The 24705-nt window shown below is 39.5% G+C and overlaps 1 protein-coding gene across 1 annotated transcript; it reads right to left on the bottom strand.

The window, feature by feature from the left end:
* Positions 1–5202: 5202 nt before the first annotated feature.
* On the bottom strand, positions 5203–24694 carry LOC752351. The gene is made up of 5 exons (XM_030997275.1): positions 24375–24694; positions 23430–24188; positions 17201–17883; positions 13443–13578; positions 5203–6567 (listed from the first exon to the last, which is right to left on the bottom strand). Exons 2-5 carry the CDS (start codon positions 24123–24125, stop codon positions 5833–5835), a joined length of 2250 nt encoding a protein of 749 aa, XP_030853135.1. The 5' UTR covers positions 24126–24188; positions 24375–24694; the 3' UTR covers positions 5203–5832.
* Positions 24695–24705: the final 11 nt, after the last annotated feature.

Raw genomic sequence — 24705 nt, forward strand, 5'->3', positions numbered from 1 at the left:
AAGGTCATTATCATCCTTTTTAACGGGAATAGCAAATTACTATTTTGTTGTGTTTTATGTAGATTTACATGGTTTAATTTATTGAAAATTCATCAGGCTTGAGAGAATTAAAAGAATAGAGATATGCACCCCTCATCATTGTTCTTTCATAATTTTTACTCGTAATTTCTGTTTGAAAGGGGGAGCGGTCTTAATTTGTGTACATTCCATATAAAGGCCGTCTGCACTAGTTGGGCCAGAAGGGATTAGACCACCCAGTGAGGTCACTGACATGTGGCTTTATCATCAACTCAGCTCTCAATTAACATAAGAAAAAGGGGATCATGGGGGACCAACAGGCACCGATTGGGGAAGTTTTCTATATAGAGGGAGCAAGTAGCTACAAGTAGTACAGTGGGGCTTGAAGATACATATGATATCATCTGTATGAACAAGGAGGGCATCAACTCATCTGCTTAACACAAAGTTAACGCCTTTCTGCTTCTGAAAAGAAGATATTACGGTTCTCTTTGCTGGTCTGTGAAAAGAACTATCCATTATTTTAGGGCTCTTTGAAAATTGTTGTATATTTGGGGAATTTAAGATCATAATTATGCTGGTAAATACAAGTTAATGTCAATCTTTACGAGCACAGCTCTGAGTCTCCCCTTCTGCTTTTTTTTTTTTTTTTTTTTTTTTTTTTTTAATCAAAGACAGACTAAACAATGAATTACAACTTGGACTGCACACCACACGATCACACTGTTATTGATTTTTTTTTGCAGAAATCACAATTACATTAGATTGTGAATTTCATGTTCTGAATATTGAAAGAAATACAATAAAGTGACATCTTTGTGCATTGTAAGCCTTCTAGCCAGTGTAAAGTCCAAACCGGCTACGGATTGAAGACAATCAGAGAACATATCTAAATTGAGTAAATTCACTGTGCTTTGGAGCCCATTTGGCATTTCCTTGTTCAAGGAGGCTGCATTACCTCAAAATAAAAATTGTATGATTCATAAACACAATCGCAACTACTTTTGAAAGATCAAATCGAGGTCAATTTCATGACCTTATTGTATATCCTTTTAGAAATCATGTTCGAATTACATTGGAATGTTAGCACACTTCTAAAGGTGATGGAAGGTGATGGTGATTGAAATTGCCTTAAGTTGACATTTTGAATGTATAGTTGCGATCGTGCTCTATTCAGAACCTCTATCATTGGATGTTCATTTCCAATGCTAATTGCAAAATTATTACAAAGTCGGACCGCTGTCAGATCCTCTGGTGTGAAGTGGCTTTAAGACATAAGAAGGGACAAGGATTCCATGTAATATATAAACACTGGTCTTGTGGAGTCTCACCCTTGTTCAATGTGATGGGTTTCATATATACCCCCCCCCCCCCCATATGCAAGTCTATCGTGTTTGCCACTGTTATGTGCCTCATTCTGACACGAAGATGACTTTTATTTGAGGGACCATTGCTTACTTTAATAGTGAGACTTAATTAAAATGTTTGTTTTATAATGATCAGAATTATTTTTCTTTGTTTTATTTTTTGCTAGTTTTTTGTGTGGAAATTGAATAGGCATAAGTGAAATGAAGACAGGGAGAGAGAGAAAGAGAGAGATAGGGGTGGGGGCACTGAGAGCTAAGACGTAAAGAGGAAAACATAGTGAAATTGGGGAAGAACAGAGGGGTTATGCAAAGGAGAGAGAGGAAGGATGGGAGATGGGGAGAGATATCGAGAGGGTAGAGGAAGATGTGGAAAAGGGTGAGGGGGTGAAGAATTAGAGAGCGCGATGGGTTGACGAGGGGGGGGGGGGGTAGAGGGAGGACAAAGTCGAGCGGGGAGATAATTTAGGAGAAATGAGAGAATAAGAGGCTGAGAAAGATAGGGGATAGGGAAGATGAGGAGAGCGAGAGAGAAAGAGGGAATACGAGCGGGAGGTGAAATGGTAAACGGAGCGTGAAGACAAGAGTGCATATTCTCTCGTTTCTCTGATCTCTTCTCTTTTCTTCTTTCTCTCTTCATCCTCTCTTTTCCCTTCTCTTTTTTGCCTCTTCTTCTCGCAACTCCGTCACGATATCTCAATCCAAATTTATATATTCACCACATCCACTGTCTTCCCTCTCTTTATATTGCACTGCTGACATTATCTTAACTTTGTTTTTAAATAATTCCTTTCTGCCAGTTTATACGATTCCACTCATCGAATATTCTGTATACAGGTATATCTGTTTCTGTCGGGACAATAACAATTATACATTTATTCCCATGGCCAGTGGAGAGACTTTTACGGTGGTCATATACAACCCTTGTCAATGTTTAGTTCAACCCGAGATTCAACTCACCCGTTCTTGTACTCGACAGAGTATTCATATTTATTTTCACCCTAACAATACAATATCACACTTGACTGATTTGATATAGATGACATATATTATTGCATTGTACAAGAATCTTTCGAATATGTGTAGAATCGTTTCACAAAAAAACTGGCCCTGGATTCGTTTAGGCATACAGAAGCGCTAACAGTACTGTATGAGTCAACAGCAAAGCAGCGAATATTTCTCATAACGCCGTGTACACCTATATGTGATTGAATATTGGGCAAAAGCAGCAATGATAGACGAAAAGAGAGTTATATTTATACGTTTTGGATGGCAAATGTGATCATTTATCAATGAATTGGGTAAGTACAACATCGTGCTATTTTGTGCACACTTTTGTTTCAAACACCTACACGTGTAGAAAATTAGTTTCATATAGGTCGATCAAAAGAATGGTAAATATACTTGATTACGTGGTGTTCTATTTTGGGGGTTGATGTATATACCTTGATCTCTTTTTGACCATTTGACGTACATGCTGTTAATCTATTGACAAAGATGAAACAAAAACTATTCATGATCCATTGAAATGTCAATTTGTGCAGTTTATCATAGGTCATATTGATGATTGAATGTAATTTCTTATGTGGGGTTTATTAATTGACCGGTATATGTGTGGAGACCGGAGAACGGCAGTATTTATAGGCAAACATCAACTGTATCAAGGTATAAAAAGTCATTACTGACTCAGTTTGCCCATAAATTTCATATTTAGTCATTCGCGCACACTCTCTCTCTCTCTCTCTAATAATAATAATAATACATAACATTTATTAGGCGCTTAATACTGATGTTTCTAAGCGCACAGTGTTCTGATTAAGAGAAGACTATAACCCGTAGAATTAAATTAGAAGAAAAAGCAAAAATACAAAAGTAACATAGATAAGGTAAGAAAAACAGTGGCAATCAACTAAATAAAGACAAATATGGTGCGCACCTCCATTGACCGACGCACAACTGCAATTTACAATTTGAAAAGATAGGTTTTGAGTAGAGATTTGAATTGAGATACAGAGGGGGCGCAGTGAATAAAGGCGGGCAGTTTGTTCCAGAGAGCGGGGGCAATAACTGAAAAGGCGCGGTCACCATACCGGGTGTTAGTGCGGGGTCCAGGTGTTAACAGTAATGTGGAAGATGATCTCCCATCGTGTCCTGTCTTTCTTCTCCCACCTCTCACAGTACGCCATGTCTCATGCACTCTTTATGCATACTTCCAGTGGCGTAATGAGCAAAAATGTTCGGGGGGGGGGGGATACACAAAATCCGGATCATCATCACTCTTACAATACATGCAGGCCCCGTGGAACGTTTTTCAAAGTGGGGGGGGGGGGCTAAAGTATTTACGATCAGGTAGAGCGAAGCAAAGGGAGCGTAAATTCGCGTGGGGTCCAGGGGCGAAGCCTCAGGGGTTTAGGGCACTATTACAGTCAGCTGGTCATCCAGGGGCCCGCCAAAGGGGCCCCTAGTGGGGTCCAGGGCGGAGCCCCCGCAAGCTCAAGGCTTTTAGGCATATTTATTTACGCTCAGATCACTCAGATGAGCATATTTTGATACCATCATTGTTTCACTGGCAGGTCACTAATAATTGGAGTGGGGTCCAGGGGGCGGAACCCCTACTAGATCAGGGGTGGTAGACATCAAATTGCGATCAAATTAGCATCCAGGCGCCCGCCTTGGTGGGGTCCAGAGACCCCGGAAGCTTATGGGTTGTAGGCATGTAATTACGGTCAGATGAGCATTCAGGGGCCCGCCTTAGGGCCCTTGGTGGGGTCACGCAGGTAAATATCATGCCATTTTAGCAACATTTGTAAATCACTGGTATCGAATTAGAAATAAACCACGTTTGAATTTATCGGGGGGGGGGGTCAGCTGCCCCAAGCCTCCCCCAATCAGTAAGTCAGCGCATTCTTCACTTGTAATCGGAGGGCCAACTTGAAAGTCAAATATCTTGTTCAGTTTTTGAGTTGCCTGTCACTCCACACAAACTTAGTTATATAAACATACCATGTTAACTCGAAAGATTTTATCACAGAGGTGTTTTTGTTAATAATTTGTAGCGAACACCCCTTAATCGGAGGGGTAGTTCTAATAATCATTTGAATATTATTATTATTTATGATTAAATGACTGATAGACCAAATGAGTAGTAGACTTAGAATTAGACCAAATTACTATTAGTAGCCACCAAATGATAAGTAGACGAATTGATTATGAGACCATGTCGATAGTAGACGTGTTGGGTGTAGACCATACGGGAATAGACTAATTGGGTAGTAGACGAACTGGTTGTAGAGCAAACGTCAACTCACAAACAATTCCATGCAAGATATAAAGTCCATGTTAAGGGCCTAACAATTGGAGAGATTAGACAGATTTCCCTGTACATGTATAGTGTATCAAAGTACTCTAGACTTCGATCCTCGTTTAGGGTGCTTTTCAGAAATTAATTTACACCATGACGGATGATGTACATGCAGTGGTCAATGTCTAGGGGGAGGGGGGGGGCATATTCTAAATGAAAATGAAAACAGTCTCTTGCACTTACAATACAAATTTATAAAATACAGTGTATACATACATGTATGTGAATTACAGAATATTACAGTGTATCAACTAATCTACTGTACATGAAAAATTTCCAATACCAGTTCAAAACAAAACTCTAGACACATTCCTTTGATTATAGTATGCAAAGAACTAAGGAAAAGTATACCATAACACAATTATTCAAATAAAACATGAATTGGCTAAATAAACTAAAAGTCCAAAGACATGATTGCAAAATAACAAAACAAAAACAAAACATTCTCTCTCCCATCCCTTTGAATGATTCTCATTTCTTATTTATACTGTGCACCATGCAATATGCTCAAGATATGTGCATAAAATACACAATTAAGAAACATATCAAACAAACAAACATAAAATCAACATCAATTGGAAATGAAATTGAAAACAACCTGTTGCGCTGACAAGGTAAATTGACACAATAATATAGTGTATGTAAACTGTTTACCACTACTAATTTTTTTTCTCCAATTTCATCCATTCGAACCAAAGTATTGACCAGTAGGTACAATCGTATATAAATGATTTGCCTAGAAGTGTGGAAATTAATCATACAGATGCTAAAATGCAGTTTCCAGGTTTCAAATAAAACAAAAAATGACCGAATCAAGTGGGTTTTTATAGCTACATGCAGGATAGTATTATGTACACAATTCATGTATTTGTAAAAAATATTTAATGCGGAAATCATAATTTTGTGGGACGCAAAAATCACAATAATGAATTATTTCTCTCTCCCGTCGCTTCGGGATTCCTTCTATAATCCTGTCATCTCATTTAAATTGTACCTCACCATGAGTCAAAGAAGTGTGAATAGATTTCACTGAATATTTTTGTTGTTGCAAATTTGCCTACAGAAGCATGTGCCATGACCCAAGCTATGTTATTTTGCCTTTGTTGGAGTTGTACACGTAGGCCTACCACCAACGAATTTTAAATCTCTTGCAAAGCTCCACATATCCACTGAGTCCGCAAGACCTCCCCTTGATGATACCGAAACAAGGTTGAAACCTAACTGAGTAATTTGCCTAAAAAATTGTAAACGATTCAAGGGGGACTTTGGTGAAAACTTGAAACCTTTTTCTTCGGAACCAAAAATGGGGTCCACCGAGGGTCTGCTAACATATCCCATACGGTCCCATGCTTCCATAACTACTGGGATTTTCTGAAGGATTTCAGAACTGCCATATATTTTCCAGTATTTTCTATCGATGTGCTCCACCTCTAGAAGCTCTTGCTCCTTGACGTGTTCCGATTTAGCTCGCTTTTCTTCCTCCCTATTTCTGATCTGAGTCACAGCATCAATTAATTCCTTGATCTGGTAGTAATCAGCTTCCTGTGCAAGCATGTCAAGCTCTTTGAATTCTTCGGGTAAGACGAGAATGGACCTCCGTAAGAAATTCAGAACATACCGAAATAAGGAGCCATCCCCGTCAATGAGGTAATTCCCCTTATCATCCTTGATGGAAGGGAGCCGATCACTGAACATTGACCCTAACATTGAATCAGGAAAACGAGTCAATGTAGCTCGCGATGTTGTGTATATCGTACCTCCGACATTAAGGCTCACAAAGTCAGTCATATTTCTTGAAAACAATGCTCCGTCTGCAATGGTTCCTTAAAGTTAGTCTGTCCCTTTGCAAGCTGAAAATATAAAATTATGTGAATCCTACGGTTAACAAGAGATAATACTACCTAAAAACTCCTCTCAAGAGAATAGAACTGGTATAATCGCCTCTATGTGGAATTATATCGACCGTTAAGAATTTTGTAAAAATATAAATTTGAAAAAATAAACGGGATAAATTTGTAATTTGAAAGCTTTCTCACCTACTGGTTTCTTTTCAATTTACAAGCGTTGTCCAAGGTGATGTAAATAGATTCTTTTTCTCTACACTGTAGGATGAGCTTGGTACCTTGGTTCGATTCAGATCCCCTTTGATTTGCTTTCACTTTTCCTCAACTGGTGTGCGTGGTTTTCCAACTCGAATCGTCGCGTTTTCAATTGGGATGGCAGATCGGTTACAAATCGGAAGCGTAGACCCTCACGTGCGGACCCAACATTTCTCTTAGCTTCCTGTTATTTCATTTTAGCTGGATTTGTGGAAGCCTGTGGGCAATGGTGTCGATTTGTATCCGCGGTTGGGGGGGGGGATGATAGGTGCCAAAATATTTTCGGCAATGGATCAAAGCAACCAAGAGGTAGAAGCGTGTGGCAGGTTGCTCCCCCTCCCTTCCAAGTTATTAACTTTTTCAAGTCACCCTCAATAAAGATAACATTTTAGAGAATATGGGACCCATGTTGGTCCCACATGGGCTTGCTACCTGGATTATTATCCTCTCAAGCATATAGGCAGGATTTTAATTTAGGGGGCGGTAGTGAGCACCCCCTAGGGGTGGGTGCAGGGAGGGGGAGTTTCCCCCCTTCTCGCGCGAAGCGCGGAAGCTCTGACGTTTCATTAAATTATTACAGAAAGAAGACGATTGATTGTACCATTCTCGACTCTTAATCCTTGTCTGAATTCGTAAACACCCCCCCCCCCCTCTCGGAAGCTTTGACGTTTCATTATTAGGAAAAGAAGACGATTCTTTGACCCATTCTCGACTCTTAATCCTTCCTAAATTCAGCCCCCCCCCACCCCCCTTCCCGCGCGAAGCGCGGAAGCTTTGACGTTTCATTCTCGACTCTTAATCCTTGTCTGAATTCAGTTCCCCCCCCCCTCCGGCGCAAAGCGCGGAAGCTTTGACGTTTCATTAAATTATTAGAAAAAAGACGATTCGTTGACCCATTCTCGACTGTTAATCCTTGTCTGAATTCAGTTCCTCCCCCCCCCCCTTCTCGCGCGAAAGCTTTGACGTTTCATTAAATTATTAGAGAAAGAAGACGATTCGTTGTACCGTTCTCGACTCTTAATCCTTTTTCTTCCTACGTCCTCTTCCTTTCTTCTTCTCTCTCTTTTTTTTTTTTTTTTTTTTTTTGGGGGGGGGGGGGGGAGATGGCGGGGGCGACCGCCCCCACCACCCCCTGGCTACGCGCCTGTATCCTCTCTATCTCTCATTATCTCTCTCTCCCACTCTCTTCTTCTTTTTTGTACTTTTGCGCTTCGCGCCTAACATTTACTAAGCTCGTTGCTTGTTAACGCTGCGGCTTTGTATTTGGCGCACTGCATTTCTATGATGCTGTTGATTGAATGAATTGAATAAATTCATCAATTCATGATGAAGCCGTATGAGCGAGAATTCAACTTATTCTTATCTCATATATTATGGTCGTCTCAATTTTACCTTTTTTCTAATTATATAAATATGTATTAAGAAAATGAGGTAGCAAAATGTGTATATTGATGGTCATCTTGCGAGTAATAGCCATTAACTACTCTCATCGGGCTATCATCATTATTGTTTTAATATTTTTGTTATGGTGAATTATTGGGGGGGGGATGATTGTACAGGCCATCCCCCCACCTGAAATATTGGGGGGGAATATATCCCCCCATCCCCCCCCCCCCCCGGGATCGACACCCATGCCTGTGGGCGTTCACAAATCTCATATTGAGGGTTTCCTCTTGTGTGAAGCCAATATTTTTTCATTATCCCTTCTATACTTTCATTCCTCTCTCTCTCTGTCTCTCTCTTTTTACCCCATACAGCAGGAGATTCAGCTTCCTGTCATGCAACAATGTCTAGACATTCTAGCTCTGTTCTCTGCCACATTCAAGCCCAAGTCCCTATAATTTGTTAAAGAAATCTAAAGTTAAGATTGACTCCCTTATTTCCGATTCTCAAGATTTCTCTCATTTCTCAATTTCGGGCCAGTGCCTGATTTTCATTGATTCTGGTGGCTGATTCAGCAGCTGCTACTTGCTAATCGGCAAGCGTAGCACGCATTCCTGAATGTCTTTCTTGATAGCCGCCATATCAGAGCCCAATGTATCTAAACGTTGAAGAATTTTGTTAGACAATTTCTCAAAGTCTGCACGTGGTACTGCCAATTTACCATCTTCCAAAGTGGAAAGGCTCATTTGAAGACATGTTTAGATCTCTCGTATTATTGATAGATATCGTCCAGTTAATATACCGAGATACTAGCAAAAATTAGGGGTAAAAAGATATCCACAAAAATGCACCTTTTCGGCTCAAAATATGTGTTTTATACACTACATAACTCAATGAAATTGATATAAACTTGAAGATATTTTAATTATCCATCACTTGACACCAAACCCATGGTGATTAGAGGTTTTACTTTAAAGTGATCTATAAAACTAGATTTAAGCACGCCAAACATGTCCTTAATACACTAATACACATAATTAACAGAAAATTATTTCAGTCTGGACATCAGAAATTCAGATTTAAACCAAAATTGTTCTGGGTTTCTTTTTTACTTTTCTTCAAGGCGTATGTGAAAGATACCAGTTGCCAGCATTAATTGCAAATTTATCGTTACCCTTTTAGTGATGTTTCTGCCTAATCTTAACATAGTTCATGAATTGCAAAATCATTAATTCTTAAATTACACATGAATTGTTTATGCATAACAAAAGCCACACAAATAAACAGTTATACAGCAGTAGGAGTGATGTACAAAGATACCACAGCTCAAGTACGTTCACCGACTGGAGAGACTGACTCGTTTACCATCTTAGCAGGAGTGCTTCAAGGAGATACTTAATAGCACCATGCCTATTCATCATAGCATTGGATTATGCTCTAAGAATGGCTACTGAAGGGTTCGAGGATCTAGGCTTCACCCTACAGGAAAGGAAAAGTAGCAGATATCCTGCTGAAATGATCACAGATACCGACTTTGCTGATGATATTGCACTAATCTCAGACAATCTGGAAAAGGCACAGAAGCTCCTAGAACAAGTAGAGTCTGCAGCAAGCCAAGTCGGTCTACAAATAAACAGTACTAAGACAGAATTCATGATGTACAACCTTCGTGAAGGCGAGATCTGTACTGCTGACAGGACAAAGCTGAAGCAGGTCCAAGACTTTCAGAACCTTGGCTCGTGGGTTGATCAGTCAAAACAAGACCTGAATATCCGAAAGGCGAAAGCCTGGACGGCTTTGAACAAGCTGACAGCCATTTGGAAATCAAACCTCGGTAGAAAACTGAAAGTCCGTTTCTTTAGGGCTTCAATGGAAACTGTACTGCTCTATGGATCAGAAGCCTGGACATTGACGAGTAGCCTGGCAAAACAACTGGATGGTTGCTATACAAAACTCTTGAGAGCAGCACTAAATGACAACTGAAGTGACCATAATATGACCAATATTGAACTGTATAGGGACATTACACCGATCTCAGCCAGACTGAGAGACCGTCGCCTCCGTTTCAGTGGGCACTGCTGGAGGAGCAAGAGTGAAATCATTTCACAAATGCTCTTCTGGGAGCCCTCAAGGGGCAAACGCACCAGAGGGCGCCCAGCAATGACTTACATTGACTAGTTAGAAAAAGACACCTGTCTACCAAGACAGGAGCTCCCAAAGATCATGGAGAATAGAACTGAATGGAAAAAGCTTGTCATATCAGTGCGAGTACGCTCGACCTAGTAGTATAAATAAACAGGCCTTCAACCATTTTGTTTGTAATTTTATTTTTATTTGTAAGGCAAAACATTCAGTATTGAAAAATATGCACAGTACAAAGCATATGATAATTTCAGAAATTCAAACAACAAATGAAAATTACAAGACATGTGACTCTTATTATTATACCAACATTGATGGGATAGATATGATAAATGCTACATCTATTAACTGAGTACTCACTGGTATAAGCGTTATACCAAACAACTGGGCATTCACTGGTATAAGCGTTATACCAAACAACTGGGCATTCACTGGTATAAGCGTTATACCAAACGACTGGGCTTTCACTGGTATAAGCGTCATACCAAACAACTGGGCATTCACTGGTATAATTGGTTATACCAAACAACTGGGCATTAACTGGTATAAGCGTTATTACCAAATAACTGGGTATTCACTGGTTTAAGCGTTATACCAAACAACTGGGCATTCACTGGTATAAGCGTTATACCAAACAACTGGCCATTCACTGGTATAAGCGTTATACCAAACAACTGGGCATTAACTGGTATAAGCGTTAAACCAAACGGGGCAGTAACTTGTATAAACGTTATACAATACCACACATAGGGAAGTAACTCGTATAAGCGTTACACCAAACAAAGGGGCAGTAACTCAAGAGAGCATTATACCAAACAAAAGGGCAATGACTCGTGTAAAGCTACAGTCCCATATACGTCCCGGACCGTCCCGGACCATCCCGGACCCCATCCGGGGTGATCCGGGATTTGGTCCGTGTTGGCACCGTGTTGGCACCGGGGTGGTCCTGGATGGTCCTGGATGGTCCTGGATGGTCCTGGATGGTCCTGGGCGGTCCGGGAGTCGACCCCGGATGTTTTTGACGGTCAAAAACTGCCGGGGTGGTCCGGGACGGTCCGGGACAATAGTTTGATCCGGGGTGATCCGTGTAGCCACCGTGCTGGGTCCGGGGTCATCCGTAGTGGCGCCGGGGCGGTCCGTGTTGATCCGTGGCAGTCCGGGAGTGAGTTTTTGACCCCGGATCACCCCGGCGCCCCTACGGATGATCCCGGACCCAGCACGGGGGCGACACGGATCACCCTGGACGATCCGTGTTGGCACCGGGATGGTCCGGTGTCATCCGTGTTGGCACCGTGTTGGCACCGGGGTGGTCCGGGACGGTCCGTGGCGGCTCCGTGCTGGGTCTGGAATGATCTGTACTGCTGCCGGGGCTATGCCCGGACGGTCCGGGGCGGTCCGTAGTGGTACCGTGTTGGGTCCGGGGAGACGGTCGGCGGTTGCGATTTTTTTGAACAAAACATCCCGGACCATCCCGGATCACCCCAGACCATGGTTCGGGATGGTCCGGAGTGGTCCGTGCTCGTCCGTGTTGGTCCGGCTTTATATGGGACTGGGGCTTAAGCGTTGCACTTAATCAACGGGGTTCTTGCAAAAGAAGGGTGATAAAAAGGAAACGATTCCCTGTGTTTCTACCTATTAATAACAGATTTTTGCTTAAACAAGACTCAATAATTATTTTCTCTGTATAGGGTATCAAATTACTTTAGACTTCGATCCTCGTTTAGGGTGCTTTTCAGAAATGTATTTACACGGCTGATGTACAGTGCTCAATTTTACGGGGGGGGGGGCAAATTCTACATGAAAATGAAAACAGTCCGTTGCACTGGCAAAACAAATTGACAAAATACAGTGTATACATATGTGAATTAGTAACGTGAATATTGCAGCGCATCAATTATAGATCTACATGAAGACTTTCCAATACGAGTTCAAAACAAAATTCTAGACATATTCATGTAATAGTTTGCGCAGAACCTAAAGAAAAGTATGCCATAACACAATTTTCAAATAAAACATGAAGTGGCTGAATCAACTATTGCTTAGCTACAAACGTTACGTGTTTGAAAAGGGACATGCATATGTAAATTCATAATTTACAAAAACCTGTAGAATGCAAAATACCATAAAATCCTCTTTTCCATCCCTTTGAATAATTCGAATTTTAAAAATATCGAACAAACAAACATAATTTCAACATCAATTCGAAATAAATTGAAAACAATTTGTTGCACTAAGGTAAATTAACATAATAATACATTCTATGTTAAAAGTATATCACTACTGATTTGTTATATATCTTTTTCTCCAATTACTTCCATTCAAACCAAAGTACTCTAGGCACATTTATATACAATGATATACCTAGAAGTATGGAATTGTATCTTGTTGTATGTTGGAAGCTTGGCAAATAAAAACCAATCAATCAATCAATCAAAATGCTGTTTTAAAGTTTCAAATAAAACAATGAGATTACGCTTAAATACACACCGCCAAAATGACTGAATGAAGTGGGTGTTTAAAGCTACACGCAGGATGGTTACATGTACTCAATGCATGTATTTGTAAAAGTATTTAATGTGGAAATGCAAAAATCACAATAACGAATTATATCCATCTCCCGTCGCTTCGGGATTCCTCCTATAATCCTACTTTCTAATTTACATTGTACCTGACACCCTAAGAGAAATGTGAATAGTTTTCACTGGATATTTTTGTCGTTGCAAAATTGCCTACAGAAGCATGGCCCAAGCTATATTATTTTACCTTTGTTGGAGTTGTACATGTACCACTACCTTATTTTATATCTCTTGTAAAGACCCATCTATCTATCCTCCCCTGAGCTTTTTTACCTGATGATACCGATACAAGTTTGAAACCTAACTGAGTAATTTGCATGAACAAATTTACACGATTCAAGGGGGGCTCGCTTGGTATTTCGAATCCATTCTCTTCGGTACCAGCAATGCAGGGCTGGTTCACAAATCCTACCTCAACTAGTACTGGGATTTTCTGAAGGATTTCAGATCTGCAAAATATTTTCCAGGCTTCGAAGTTTAAATGTTGGGAAAACTCCACCTCCAGAAATTCTTGCTTCTTGGCGTGCTCTTTAGCTCGAGCCACAGCATCGATTAATTCCTTGATCTGGTAGTAATCAGCTTCTTGTGCAAGCATGTCGAGCTCTTTGAAGTCTTCGGGTAAGACGAGAATGGACCTGCGTAGGAAATTCAGAACATACCGAAATAAGGAGCTATCCCCGTCAATGAGGTAATTCCCCTTATCATCCTTGATGGAAGGGAGTCGACCACTGAACATTGACCCTAACATTGAATCGGGAAAACGAGTCAATGTAGCTCGCGATGTTGTGTATATCGTACCTCCGACATTAAGGCTTACAACATCAGTCATATTTCTTGAAAAGAATGCTCCGTCTGCAATGGTTCCTTAAAGGTAGTCTGTCCCTTTGCAACCTGAAAATATAAATTTATGTGAATCCTACGGTTAACAAGAGATAATACTACCTAAAAACTCCTCTCAAAAGAATAAAACTGGTATAATCGCCTCTATGTGGAATTATATCGACCGTTAAGAATTTTGTAAAAATATAAATTTGAAAAAATAAACGTGATAAATTTGTAGTTTGTAAGCTTTCTCACCTACTGGTTATTTCTTTTCAATTTACAAGCGTTGTCCAAGCTGATGTAAATAGATTCTTTTTCTCTACACTGTAGGATGAGCTTGGTTCCATTCAGATCCTCGTTGATTCGCTTTCACTTTTCCTCAACTGGTATGCATGGTTTTCCAACTCGAATCGTCGCTTTTTCAATTGGGATGGCAGATCGGTTACAAATCGGAAGCGTAGACCCATCACGTGCGGACCCAACATTTCTCCTAGCTTCCTGTTTTTTTTTTATTTTAGCTGGATTTGTGGAAGCCTGTGGGCGTTCTCAAATCTCATATTGAGGGTTTCCTCTTGTGTGAAGCCAATATTTTGGACGCAACTTTTCACTATCCCTTCTACACTTTCACTCCTCTCTCTGTCTACCCCATACAGCAGGAGATTCAGCTTCCTGTCATGCAACATTGTCTAGACATTCTAGCTTTGTTCTCTGTACATTCAAGCCCAAGTGCCTAGAATTTGTTAAAGAAATCTAAAGCTAAGATTGACTCCCTTATTTCCGATTCTCAAGATTTCTCTCATTTCTCAATTTCGGGCCAGTGCCTGATTTTTTATCTCATCGATTCTGGTTGCTGATTCAGCCGCTGCTACTTGCAAATCGGCAAGCGTAGCATTCATTCCTGAATGTCTTTCTTGATAGCCGCCATATCAGAGCCAAATGTATCTAAACGTTGTAGAATTTTGTTAGACAATTCCTCAAAGTCTGCACGTGGTACTGCCGATTTACCAGCTTCCAAAGAGGAAGGCTCATTTGAAGACATGTTTAGATCTCTCGTATTATTGATAGATATCGTCCAGTTAATAAACCGAGATACTAGCAAAAATTAGGGGTAAAAAGATATTCACAAAAATGCACATTTTCGGCTCAAATTTTACGTTTTATACCCTACATAACTCAATGAAATTGATATAAACTTGAAGATATTTTAATTATCCATCATTTGACATCAAACCCATGGTGATTAGAGGTTTTACCTTAAAGTGATCTATAAAACTAGATTTAAGCACGCCAAACATGTCCTTAATAGACTAATACAGGTATAACCGAAAAATTCAATCTGAAGAGCAGAAATCCAGATTAAAACCAAAATTGTTCTGGATTTCTTTTTTTACTTTTTTCAAGGCGTATGTGAAAGAATCCAGTTGCCAGCATTAATTGCAAATTTATCGTTACCCTTTTAGTGATTTTTCTGCTTAATCTTAACATAGTTCATGAATTGCAAAATCATTAATTCATGAATTACACATGAATTGTTTATGCATAACAAAAGCCAAAACAGGCCTTCAACCATTTTGTTTGTAATTTTATTTTTATTTGTAAGGCAAAACATTCAGTATTGCAAAAAATGCACAGTACAAAGCATATGATAATTTCAGAAATTCAAACAACAAAATAAAATTACAAGACATGTGACTCTTATTATTATACCAACATTGATGGGATAGATATGATAAATGCTACATCTATTAACTGAGCACTCACTGGTATAAGCGTTATACCAAACAACTGGGCATTCACTGGTATAAGCATTATACCAAACAACTGGGCATTAACTGGTATAAGCGTTATACCAAACAACTGGGCATTCACTGGTATAAGCATTATACCAAACAACTGGGCATTCACTGGTATAAGCATTATACCAAACAACGGGGTAGTTACTGATATAAACGTTATACCAAACAACTTGGAGAGAAAGATAGTGAATGCATGGTCACGAAAGAGGGGTCGAGAGAAGTATCATTTTGTTTTTGCAAAAGAAGGGTGATCAAAAGGAAATGATTCCCTGTGTTTCTACCTATCAGTAACAGAGATATGTGTAACTTTTTGGTTAAACAAGCCTCATTAATTAATTTATCTGTATGGGGTATCAAATTACTCCAGACTTCGATCCTCGTTTAGGGTGCTTTTCAGAAATGTATTTACACGGATGATGTACAGTGCTCAATATAACGGGGGGACAAATTCTAAATGAAAATGAAAACAGTCCGTTGCACTGGCAAAACAAATTGACAAAATACAGTGTATACATATATGTGAATTAGTAACATGAATATTGCAGCGCATCAACTATACAGTGTGAGTCAAAAAAAGGTTTACACCTAGAAAGTTGCTTAGTATTTTAAAAATCATCTATGAACAGTAAATGATTATACATCTTATGAAAGAGTGTTTTATCCCAAATCATTTGGTATAATTTTTGTGTGGTATGTGTTCACGCTTGGATGAATGAGGCATTGTTTGCGAGAGTGCAAAAATCGACATGAAGACTTTCAAATACGAGTTCAAAACAAAATTCTAGACATATTCATGTAATAGTTTGCACAGAACCTTAGGAAAAATATGCCATAAACAATTTTAAAATATACATAAAGTGGCTGATTTAACTGAGTGCTTAAGCTACAAACGTTACGTGTTTTTAGAGAGACATGTAGTAAATTCATAATTAAAAAACCCTGTAGAATGCAAAATAACAATTAAATTCTGTTTTCCATCCCTTTGAATAATTCGAATTTCTCATTGATACTTTGCATCAACATGCTCAAAGATATGTGAATAGAATACACAATTCTAAATAATATCAAACAAACAAACATAAAATCAACATCAATTCGAAATAAAATTGAAAACAATTTGTTGCACTGTCAAGGTAAATTGACATTAACTGTTAACTGTATATCACTACTGATTTTTATTTTGTTCTCAAAATTCATCCATTCAAACCAAAGTATTCTAGGCACATTCATATCATTATATGCCTGGAAGTAAGGACATTTATCATTCAGATGCTAAAATGCAGTTTTCAAGTTTCAAATAAAACAATGAGATTACGCTAAAATACACACCGCCAAAATGACTGAATGAAGTGGGTGTTTAAAGCAACACGCAGGATGGTTACATGTACTCAATTCATGTATTTGTAAAAGTATTTAATGTGGAAATGCAAAAATCACAATAACGAATTATATCCCTCTCCCGTCGCTTCGGAATTCCTTCTATAATCCTGCTTTCTCATTTACATTGTACCTCACCCTCAAATAAATGTGAATAGTTTTCGCTGAATATTTTTGTTGTTGCGACATTGCCTACAGAAGCATTTGCAATGGCCCAAGCTATATTATTTTGCCTTTGTTGGAGTTGTACATGTACCACTACCTATCTCTTGTAAAGACCCATCTATCTACCCTCGCCTGAGCATCTTTACCTGATGATGATACCGATACAAGTTTGAAACCTAACTGAGTAATTTGCATGAACAAATTTACACGATTCAAGGGGGGCTTGCTTGGTATTGAGAATCCATTCTCTTCGGTACCAGTAATGCAGGGCCGCTTTACAAATCCTATCTTAACTAGTACTGGGATTTTCTGAAGGATTTCAGATCTGCAAAATATTTCCCAGGTTGGAAAGCGTGAATCATGGGAACACTCCACCTCCAGAAACTCTTGCTTCTTGACGCGTTCTTTAGCTCGAGCCACAGCATCAATTAATTCCTTGATCTGGTAGTAATCAGCTTCCTGTGCAAGCATGTCGAACTCTTTGAAGTCTTCGGGTAAGACGAGAATTTTCCTCCGTAGGAAATTCAGAACATACCGAAATAAGGAGCCATCCCCGTCAATGAGGTAATTCCCCTTATCATCCTTGATGGAAGGGAGCCGATCACTGAACATTGACCCCAACATTGAATCCGGAAAACGAGTCAATGTAGCTCGCGATGTTGTGTATATCGTACCTCCGACATTAAGGCTCACAACATCAGTCATATTTCTTGAAAACAATGCTCCGTTTTGCAATGGTGCCTTAAAGATAGTTTGTCCCTTTTGCAAGCTGAAAATATAAATTTATGTAACTCCGATGGTTCACAAGAGATAATACCAACTAAAAACTCCTCTTGAAAGAATAGAACTGCTAATTGCCTCTATGTGGAATTATATCGACCGTTAGGAATTTTCAAAACGCGTTGCAAAAACAGACCTACAATGTCGTCTGATTTTCCGACCCTTGAACCCCATAGTGTGTAGCCTTAAACAAGGCCACATGTCTTTTTATTCTTCTATCACACGCATTGATCGAAGATATTATGGTTCGAAAAAGTTTGTTGTGGCTTCTAGTCTGTGAAAAGAACTATCCATTATATAGGAGCTCTCTGAAAATCATATATTTTGGGAATTTAAGATCGTATACAAGCGCAGCTCTCGAGTCCCCCCTTCTGCTTTGGTTTTGTTTTTGTTTCTGTTTATCAAAGACAGACTAAACAATGTATTGCAACTTGTACTGCACACAACACGATCGCACTGTTATTGAATTTTCAAAGAAATCACACAATTGTATTAAATTGTGAACTTCCTGTTCTGAATATTAATAGAAATACAATAAATTGACATCTTCGTGCATTGTAAGCTTTCTAGCCAGTGTCAAGTCCAAATCGGCTACGGATTGCTGACAATCAGAGAACAAGCCTAAATTGAGTAAATTCACTGTGCTTTGGAGCCCATTAGGCATTTCTTCGTTCAAGGAGGCTCGCATTACCTAAAAATTACAATTTTATGATACATAAACACAGTATTTGACAGTATAAATGCGCCTACAATCGCAACTACTTTTGAAAGATCAAATCAAGGTCAATTTCATGACCTTATTGTATATCCTTTAGAAATCATGTTCGAATTACATAATGTTAGCACATTTTTAAAGGTGATCGAAGAGGCTATGGAAATTGCCTGAAAGCCTGTACTGTACTAGTCTCGCCAGGGGGATTAGACCACCCTGCAAGGTCACTGACAGGTGGTTATCTCAGCAAATCAGCTCTCAATTAACATAAGTAAAAGGGGATCATGGGGAACCAACAGGCACCGATTAGGCATTGTTTGCTTTATAGAGGGCGCAAGTAGCTATAAATAGTGCAGTGGGGCTTTAAGTTGATATTTTGAAAGTAGTTGCGATCGTGATACTATTCAGAACCTCTAGTATTGGATGTTCATGTCCAATGCTGATTGCAAAATTCCTACAAAATCGGACGTCTGTCAGATCATCTGGTGTGGGTGGCTTTAAGACATATTAAGAAGGGACATTTATTCCGTGTAATGTATATACACTGGTCTTGTAAAGTCTCACCCTTGTTCAATGTGAAGGGTTTCATATCCCCCCTCCACCCCCCCCCCCCCCCTCCCCCATGTGCAAGTCTATCATGTCTGCCACTATTTTGTGCCTCATTCTGACACGAAGATGACTTTTATTATTTTGAGGGACCAATGTTTACTTTGTGAGACTTGATTAAAATGTTTGTTTTGTAATGATCAGAATTATTTTTCTTTGTATTATTTTTTGCTAGTTTTTTGTGTGGAAATCGAAAGGGCGTTAGTGAAATGAAAAGAGGGAATTAGGGAGAGGGAGAGAACGATAGAGATTGGGGTGGGGAGCCGGGGGCAGTGAGAGGAAGAGAAAAATAAAGTGGAATTGAAGAAGTGAGATAGGGTGTGGAGAAAGAAGAACAGATGGGTGGGGAAAAGAAGAGAGGGATGAGAGGAGTGGGATGAATAATTGGAGAGCGTGATGGGTTGGCGAAGGGGGGGGGGGTGGGTGGAGCGAGGACAAAGTCATAAGGGGAGAACATTTAGGGGAAAGTAAGAGGCCGAGAAAGACAGGGGAAAGGGAAGATGAGGAGAGAACATGAGCGGGGTTTGAGGCGAAATGGTAAACAGAGCGTGAAGGCAAGAATGCATATTCTCTCGTTTCTCTGCTATATTCTCTCTTCTCCTTTTCTCTATTCATCCTCTCTCTCTTATTCCTTCTCTTTCTTTACCTCTTCTTCTCGCAGCTCCGTCACTTTATCTCACTCCAAACTTATATCCCCACCAATTCACTTTCTTCCCTTTCTTCCTATAGCACTGTTGACATTATCTGATCTTTTTTTGAATAATTTCTTTCTGCCAGTTTATCAGATTCCACTCATCTAATATTCTGTATACAGGTGTATCTGTTTCTGTCGGGACAATATTTTTATACATGTATTCCCATGGCCAGTAGAGAGACTTTTTAGGTGGCCATATACAACCCTTGTCAATGTTTAGTTCAACCAGACGTTCAACTCACCCGCTTTTGTTCTCGACAGAGTATTCATATTTATTTTCACCCTAACAATACAATTTCACACTTGACTGATTTGATATAAATGACATATATCATTGCATTGTACAAGAATCTTTCGAATATGTGTAGAATCGTTTCACAAAAACTTGCCCTGGATTCGTTTAGGCATACAGAAGCGCTAACTGTATTAGTCAACAGCAAAGCAGCGAATATTTCTCATAACGCCGTGTACACCAATATGTGATTGAATATTGGGCAAAAGCAGCAATGATAGACGAAAAGAGAGTAGTACGTTTTGGATGGGAAATGTGATCATTTATCAGTGAATTGGGTAAGTACAACATTGTGCTAGTATTTGTGCACACTTCTGTTCCAAACACTTACACGTGAACACGATTTTCATATAGGTCGATCAAAATAATGATCAATCATACTTGATTACATGATGTTCTATATTAGGGGTTGATGTAGCATGCCATCTCGTTGAGCATTATTTTGACGTACATGCTGTTAATCTATTGACAAAGACGAAACAAAAACTATTCATGATCCATTACAATGTCAATTTGTGCAGTTTAACATAGGTCATGTTGATGATTTACTATAATTTATTATGTGGGCTTATTAATCCACCAGTATGGGTGTGGAGACTGGAGATCGGCAGTATTTAGGCAAACATCAACTGTATCAAGGTATGAAAAGTCATTACTGACTCAGTTTGCCCATAAATTTCATATTTAGGCCTACTTATATAATAGTCATTCGTGCTCTCTCTCTCTCTCTCTCTCTCCCATCGTGTCCTGTCTTTCTTCTCCCACCTCTCACAGTACGTCATGTCTCATTCACTCTTTATGGATACTTCCAGTGGCGTAATGAGCAAAAATGTGGGGGGGGGGGGATACACAAAATCCGGATCACCACCACTCTTACATGTTACATGCAGGCCCCGTGGAACGTTTTTCAAAGTGGGGTGGGGGGGGGGGGCTAAAGTATTTACGATCAGGTAGAGCGAAGCAAAGGAAGCGTAAATTCGCGTGGGGTCCAGGGGCAGAGCCCCGTAAGCCTCAGGGGTTTAGGGCATTTAATTACAGTCAGCTGATCATCCCGGGCCCACCTAAGGGCCCCTAGTAGGGTCCAGGGCGGAGCCCTCGGAAGCTCAAGGCATGTAGGCATATTTATTTACGCTCAGATCACTCAGATGAGCATATTTTGATACCTTTATTTTGATACTGGCAGGTCACTAATAATTGGAGTGGGGTCCAGGGAGCGGAGCCCCTCAGTAGCTCAGGGGTGGTAGACATCAAATTGCGATCGAATGAGCATCCAGGGGCCCGCCTTGGTGGGGTCCAGAGCTAGACCCCGGAAGCTTAGGGGTTTTAGGCATGTAATTACGGTCAGATGAGCATTCAGGGGCCCGCCTTAGGGCCCTTGGTGGGGTCACGCAGGTAAAAATCATGCCATATCAGCAACATTTTGTAAATCACTGGTATCGAATTAGAAATAAACCACGTTTGAATTTATCGGGGGGGGGGGGGTCAGCTGCCCCAAGCCTCCCCCAATCAGTACGCCAGCGCATTCTTCACTTGTAATCGGAGGGCCAACTTGAAAGTCAAATATCTTGCTCAGTTTTTGAGTTGCCTGTCACTCCACACAAACTTAGTTATATAAACATACCATGTTAGCTCGAAAGATTTTATCACAGAGGTGTTTTTGTTAATAATTTGTAGCGAACACCCCTTAATCGGAGGGGTAGTTCTAATAATCATTTGAATATTATTATTATTTATGATTAAATGATTGATAGACCAAATGAGTAGTAGACTTAGAATTAGACCAAATTACTATTAGTAGCCACCACTATGATAAGTAGACGAAATGATTATGAGACCATGTCGATAGTAGACGTGTTGGGTGTATACCATACGGGAATAGACTAATTGGGTAGTAGACGAATTGGTTGTAGACCAAATGTCAACTCACAACAAAAATTCCATGCAAGATATAAAGTCCATGCTAAAGGCCCACTGCACTACTTGTAGCTAATTGCGCCCTCTATATAACAAACAGTACCTAATCGGTGACCATTGGTCCCCCATGATCCTCTTTTTCTTATGTTAACTGAGAGCTGAGTTGATGAGATAACCACCTGTCCAGTGACCTTGCAGGGCGGTATAATCCCTCCTGTAAACTATGGCAGATTTAAAGGCCTAACAATTTGAGATGTTAGACTGATTTCCCTGTACATGTATAATGTATCAAGTACTCTAGACTTCGATCCTCGTTTAGGGTGCTTTTCAGAAAATAATTTACACCATGACGGATGATGTACATGCAGTGCTCAATGTCTAGTGGGAGGGGGGGGGGGGCATATTCTAAATGAAAATGAAAACAGTCTCTTGCACTTACAATACAAATTGATAAAATACAGTGTATACATACATGTATGTGAATTAGTAACATGAATATTACAGTGTATCAACTAATCTACATGAAAAATTTCCAATACCAGTTCAAAACAAAATTCTAGACACATTCCCTTGATTATAGTATGCGAAGAACTAAGGAAAAGTATACCATAACACAATTATTCAAATAAAACATGAATTGGCTGAATTAACTAAAAGTCCAAAGACATGATTGCAAAATAACAACAACAACAAAACATTCTCTCTCCCATCCCTTTGAATGATTCTCATTTCTTATTTATACTGTGCACCATGCAATATGCTCAAAGTATGTGCATAAAATACACAATTAAGAAACATAAAATCAACATCAATTGGAAATAAAATTGAAAACAACCTGTTGCGCTGACAAGGTAAATTGACACAATAATAAAGTGTATGTAAACTGTTTACCACTACTAATTTTTTTTCCTCCAATTTCATCCATTCGAACCAAAGTATTGACCAGTAGGTACAATCGTATATAAATGATTTGCCTAGAAGTGTGGAAATTATCATACAGATGCTAAAATGCAGTTTCCAAGTTTCAAATAAAACAAAAAATGACCGTATGAAGTGGGTTTTCATAGCTACATGCAGGATGGTATTATATACACAATTCATGTATTTGTAAAAAATATTTAATGTGGAATCATAATTTTGTGGGACGCAAAAATCACAATAATGAATTATATCTTTTTCCCGTCGTTTCGGGATTCCTTCTATAATCCTGTCATCTCATTTAAATTGTACCTCACCATGAGTCAAAGAAGTGTGAATAGTTTTCACTGAATATTTTTGTTGTTGCAAATTTGCCTACAGAAGCATGTGCCATAGCCCAATCTATGTTATTTTGCCTTTGTTGGAGTTGTACACGTAGGCATACCACCACCGAATTTTAAATCTCTTGTAAAGCTCCACATATCCACTGAGTCCCCGGAACCTCCCCTTGATGATACCGATACAAGTTTGAAACCTAACTGAGTAATTTGCCTGAAAAATTGTAAACGATTCAAGGGGGACTTTGGTGAAAATTTGAAACCTTTTTCTTCGGGACCAAAAATGGGGTCCACCGAGGGTCTGCTAACATATCCCATACGGTCCCATGCTTCCATAATTACTGGGATTTTCTGAAGGATTTCAGAACTGCCATATATTGTCCAGTATTTTCCATTGATATGCTCCACCTCTAGAAGCTCTTGCTCCTTGACGTGTTCCGATTTAGCTCGCTTTTCTTCCTCCCTATTTCTGATCTGAGTCACAGCATCAATTAATTCCTTGATCTGGTAGAAATCAGCTTCCTGTACAAGCATGTCGAGCTCTTTGAAGTCTTCGGGTAAGACGAGAATGGACCTCCGTAGGAAATTCAGAACATACCGAAATAAGGAGCCATCCCCGTCAATAAGGTAATTCCCCTTATCATCCTTTGTGGAAGGGAGTCGACCCCTGAACATTGACCCTAACATTGAATCAGGAAAACGAGTCAATGTAGCTCGAGATGTTGTGTATATCGTACCTCCGACATTAAGGCTCACAAAGTCAGTCATATTTCTTGAAAACAATGCTCCGTCTGCAATGGTTCCTTAAAGGTAGTCTGTCCCTTTTGCAAGCTGAAAATATAAAATGTTGTGAATCCTATGGTTAACAAGAGATAATACTACCTTGAAACTCCTCTCAAAAGAATAGAACTGGTATAATCGCCTCTATGTGGAATTATATCGACCTTTAAGAATTTTGTAAAAATATAAATTTGAAAAAATAAACGTGATAAATTTGTAGTTTGAAAGCTTTCTCACCTACTGGTTTCTTTTCAATTTACAAGCGTTGTCCAATGTGATGTTAATAGATTATTTGTATCTACACTGTATGATGAGCTTGGTTCCATTCAGATCCTCGTTGATTCGCTTTCACTTTTCCTCAACTGGTATGCGTGGTTTTCCAACTCGAATCGTCGCTTTTTTAATTGTGATGGTAGATCGGTTACAAATCGGAAGCGTAGACCCATCACGTGCGGACCCAGCATTTCTCATAGCTTCCTGGTTTTTATTTTAGTTGGATTTGTGGAAGCCTGTGGGCGTTCTCAAATCTCATATGGAGGGTTTCCTCTTGTGTGAAGCCAATATTATG

Source organism: Strongylocentrotus purpuratus, unplaced genomic scaffold, assembly GCF_000002235.5.
Source record: "Strongylocentrotus purpuratus isolate Spur 01 unplaced genomic scaffold, Spur_5.0 spur5_scaffold_4, whole genome shotgun sequence".
NCBI classification, from domain to species: domain Eukaryota; kingdom Metazoa; phylum Echinodermata; class Echinoidea; order Camarodonta; family Strongylocentrotidae; genus Strongylocentrotus; species Strongylocentrotus purpuratus.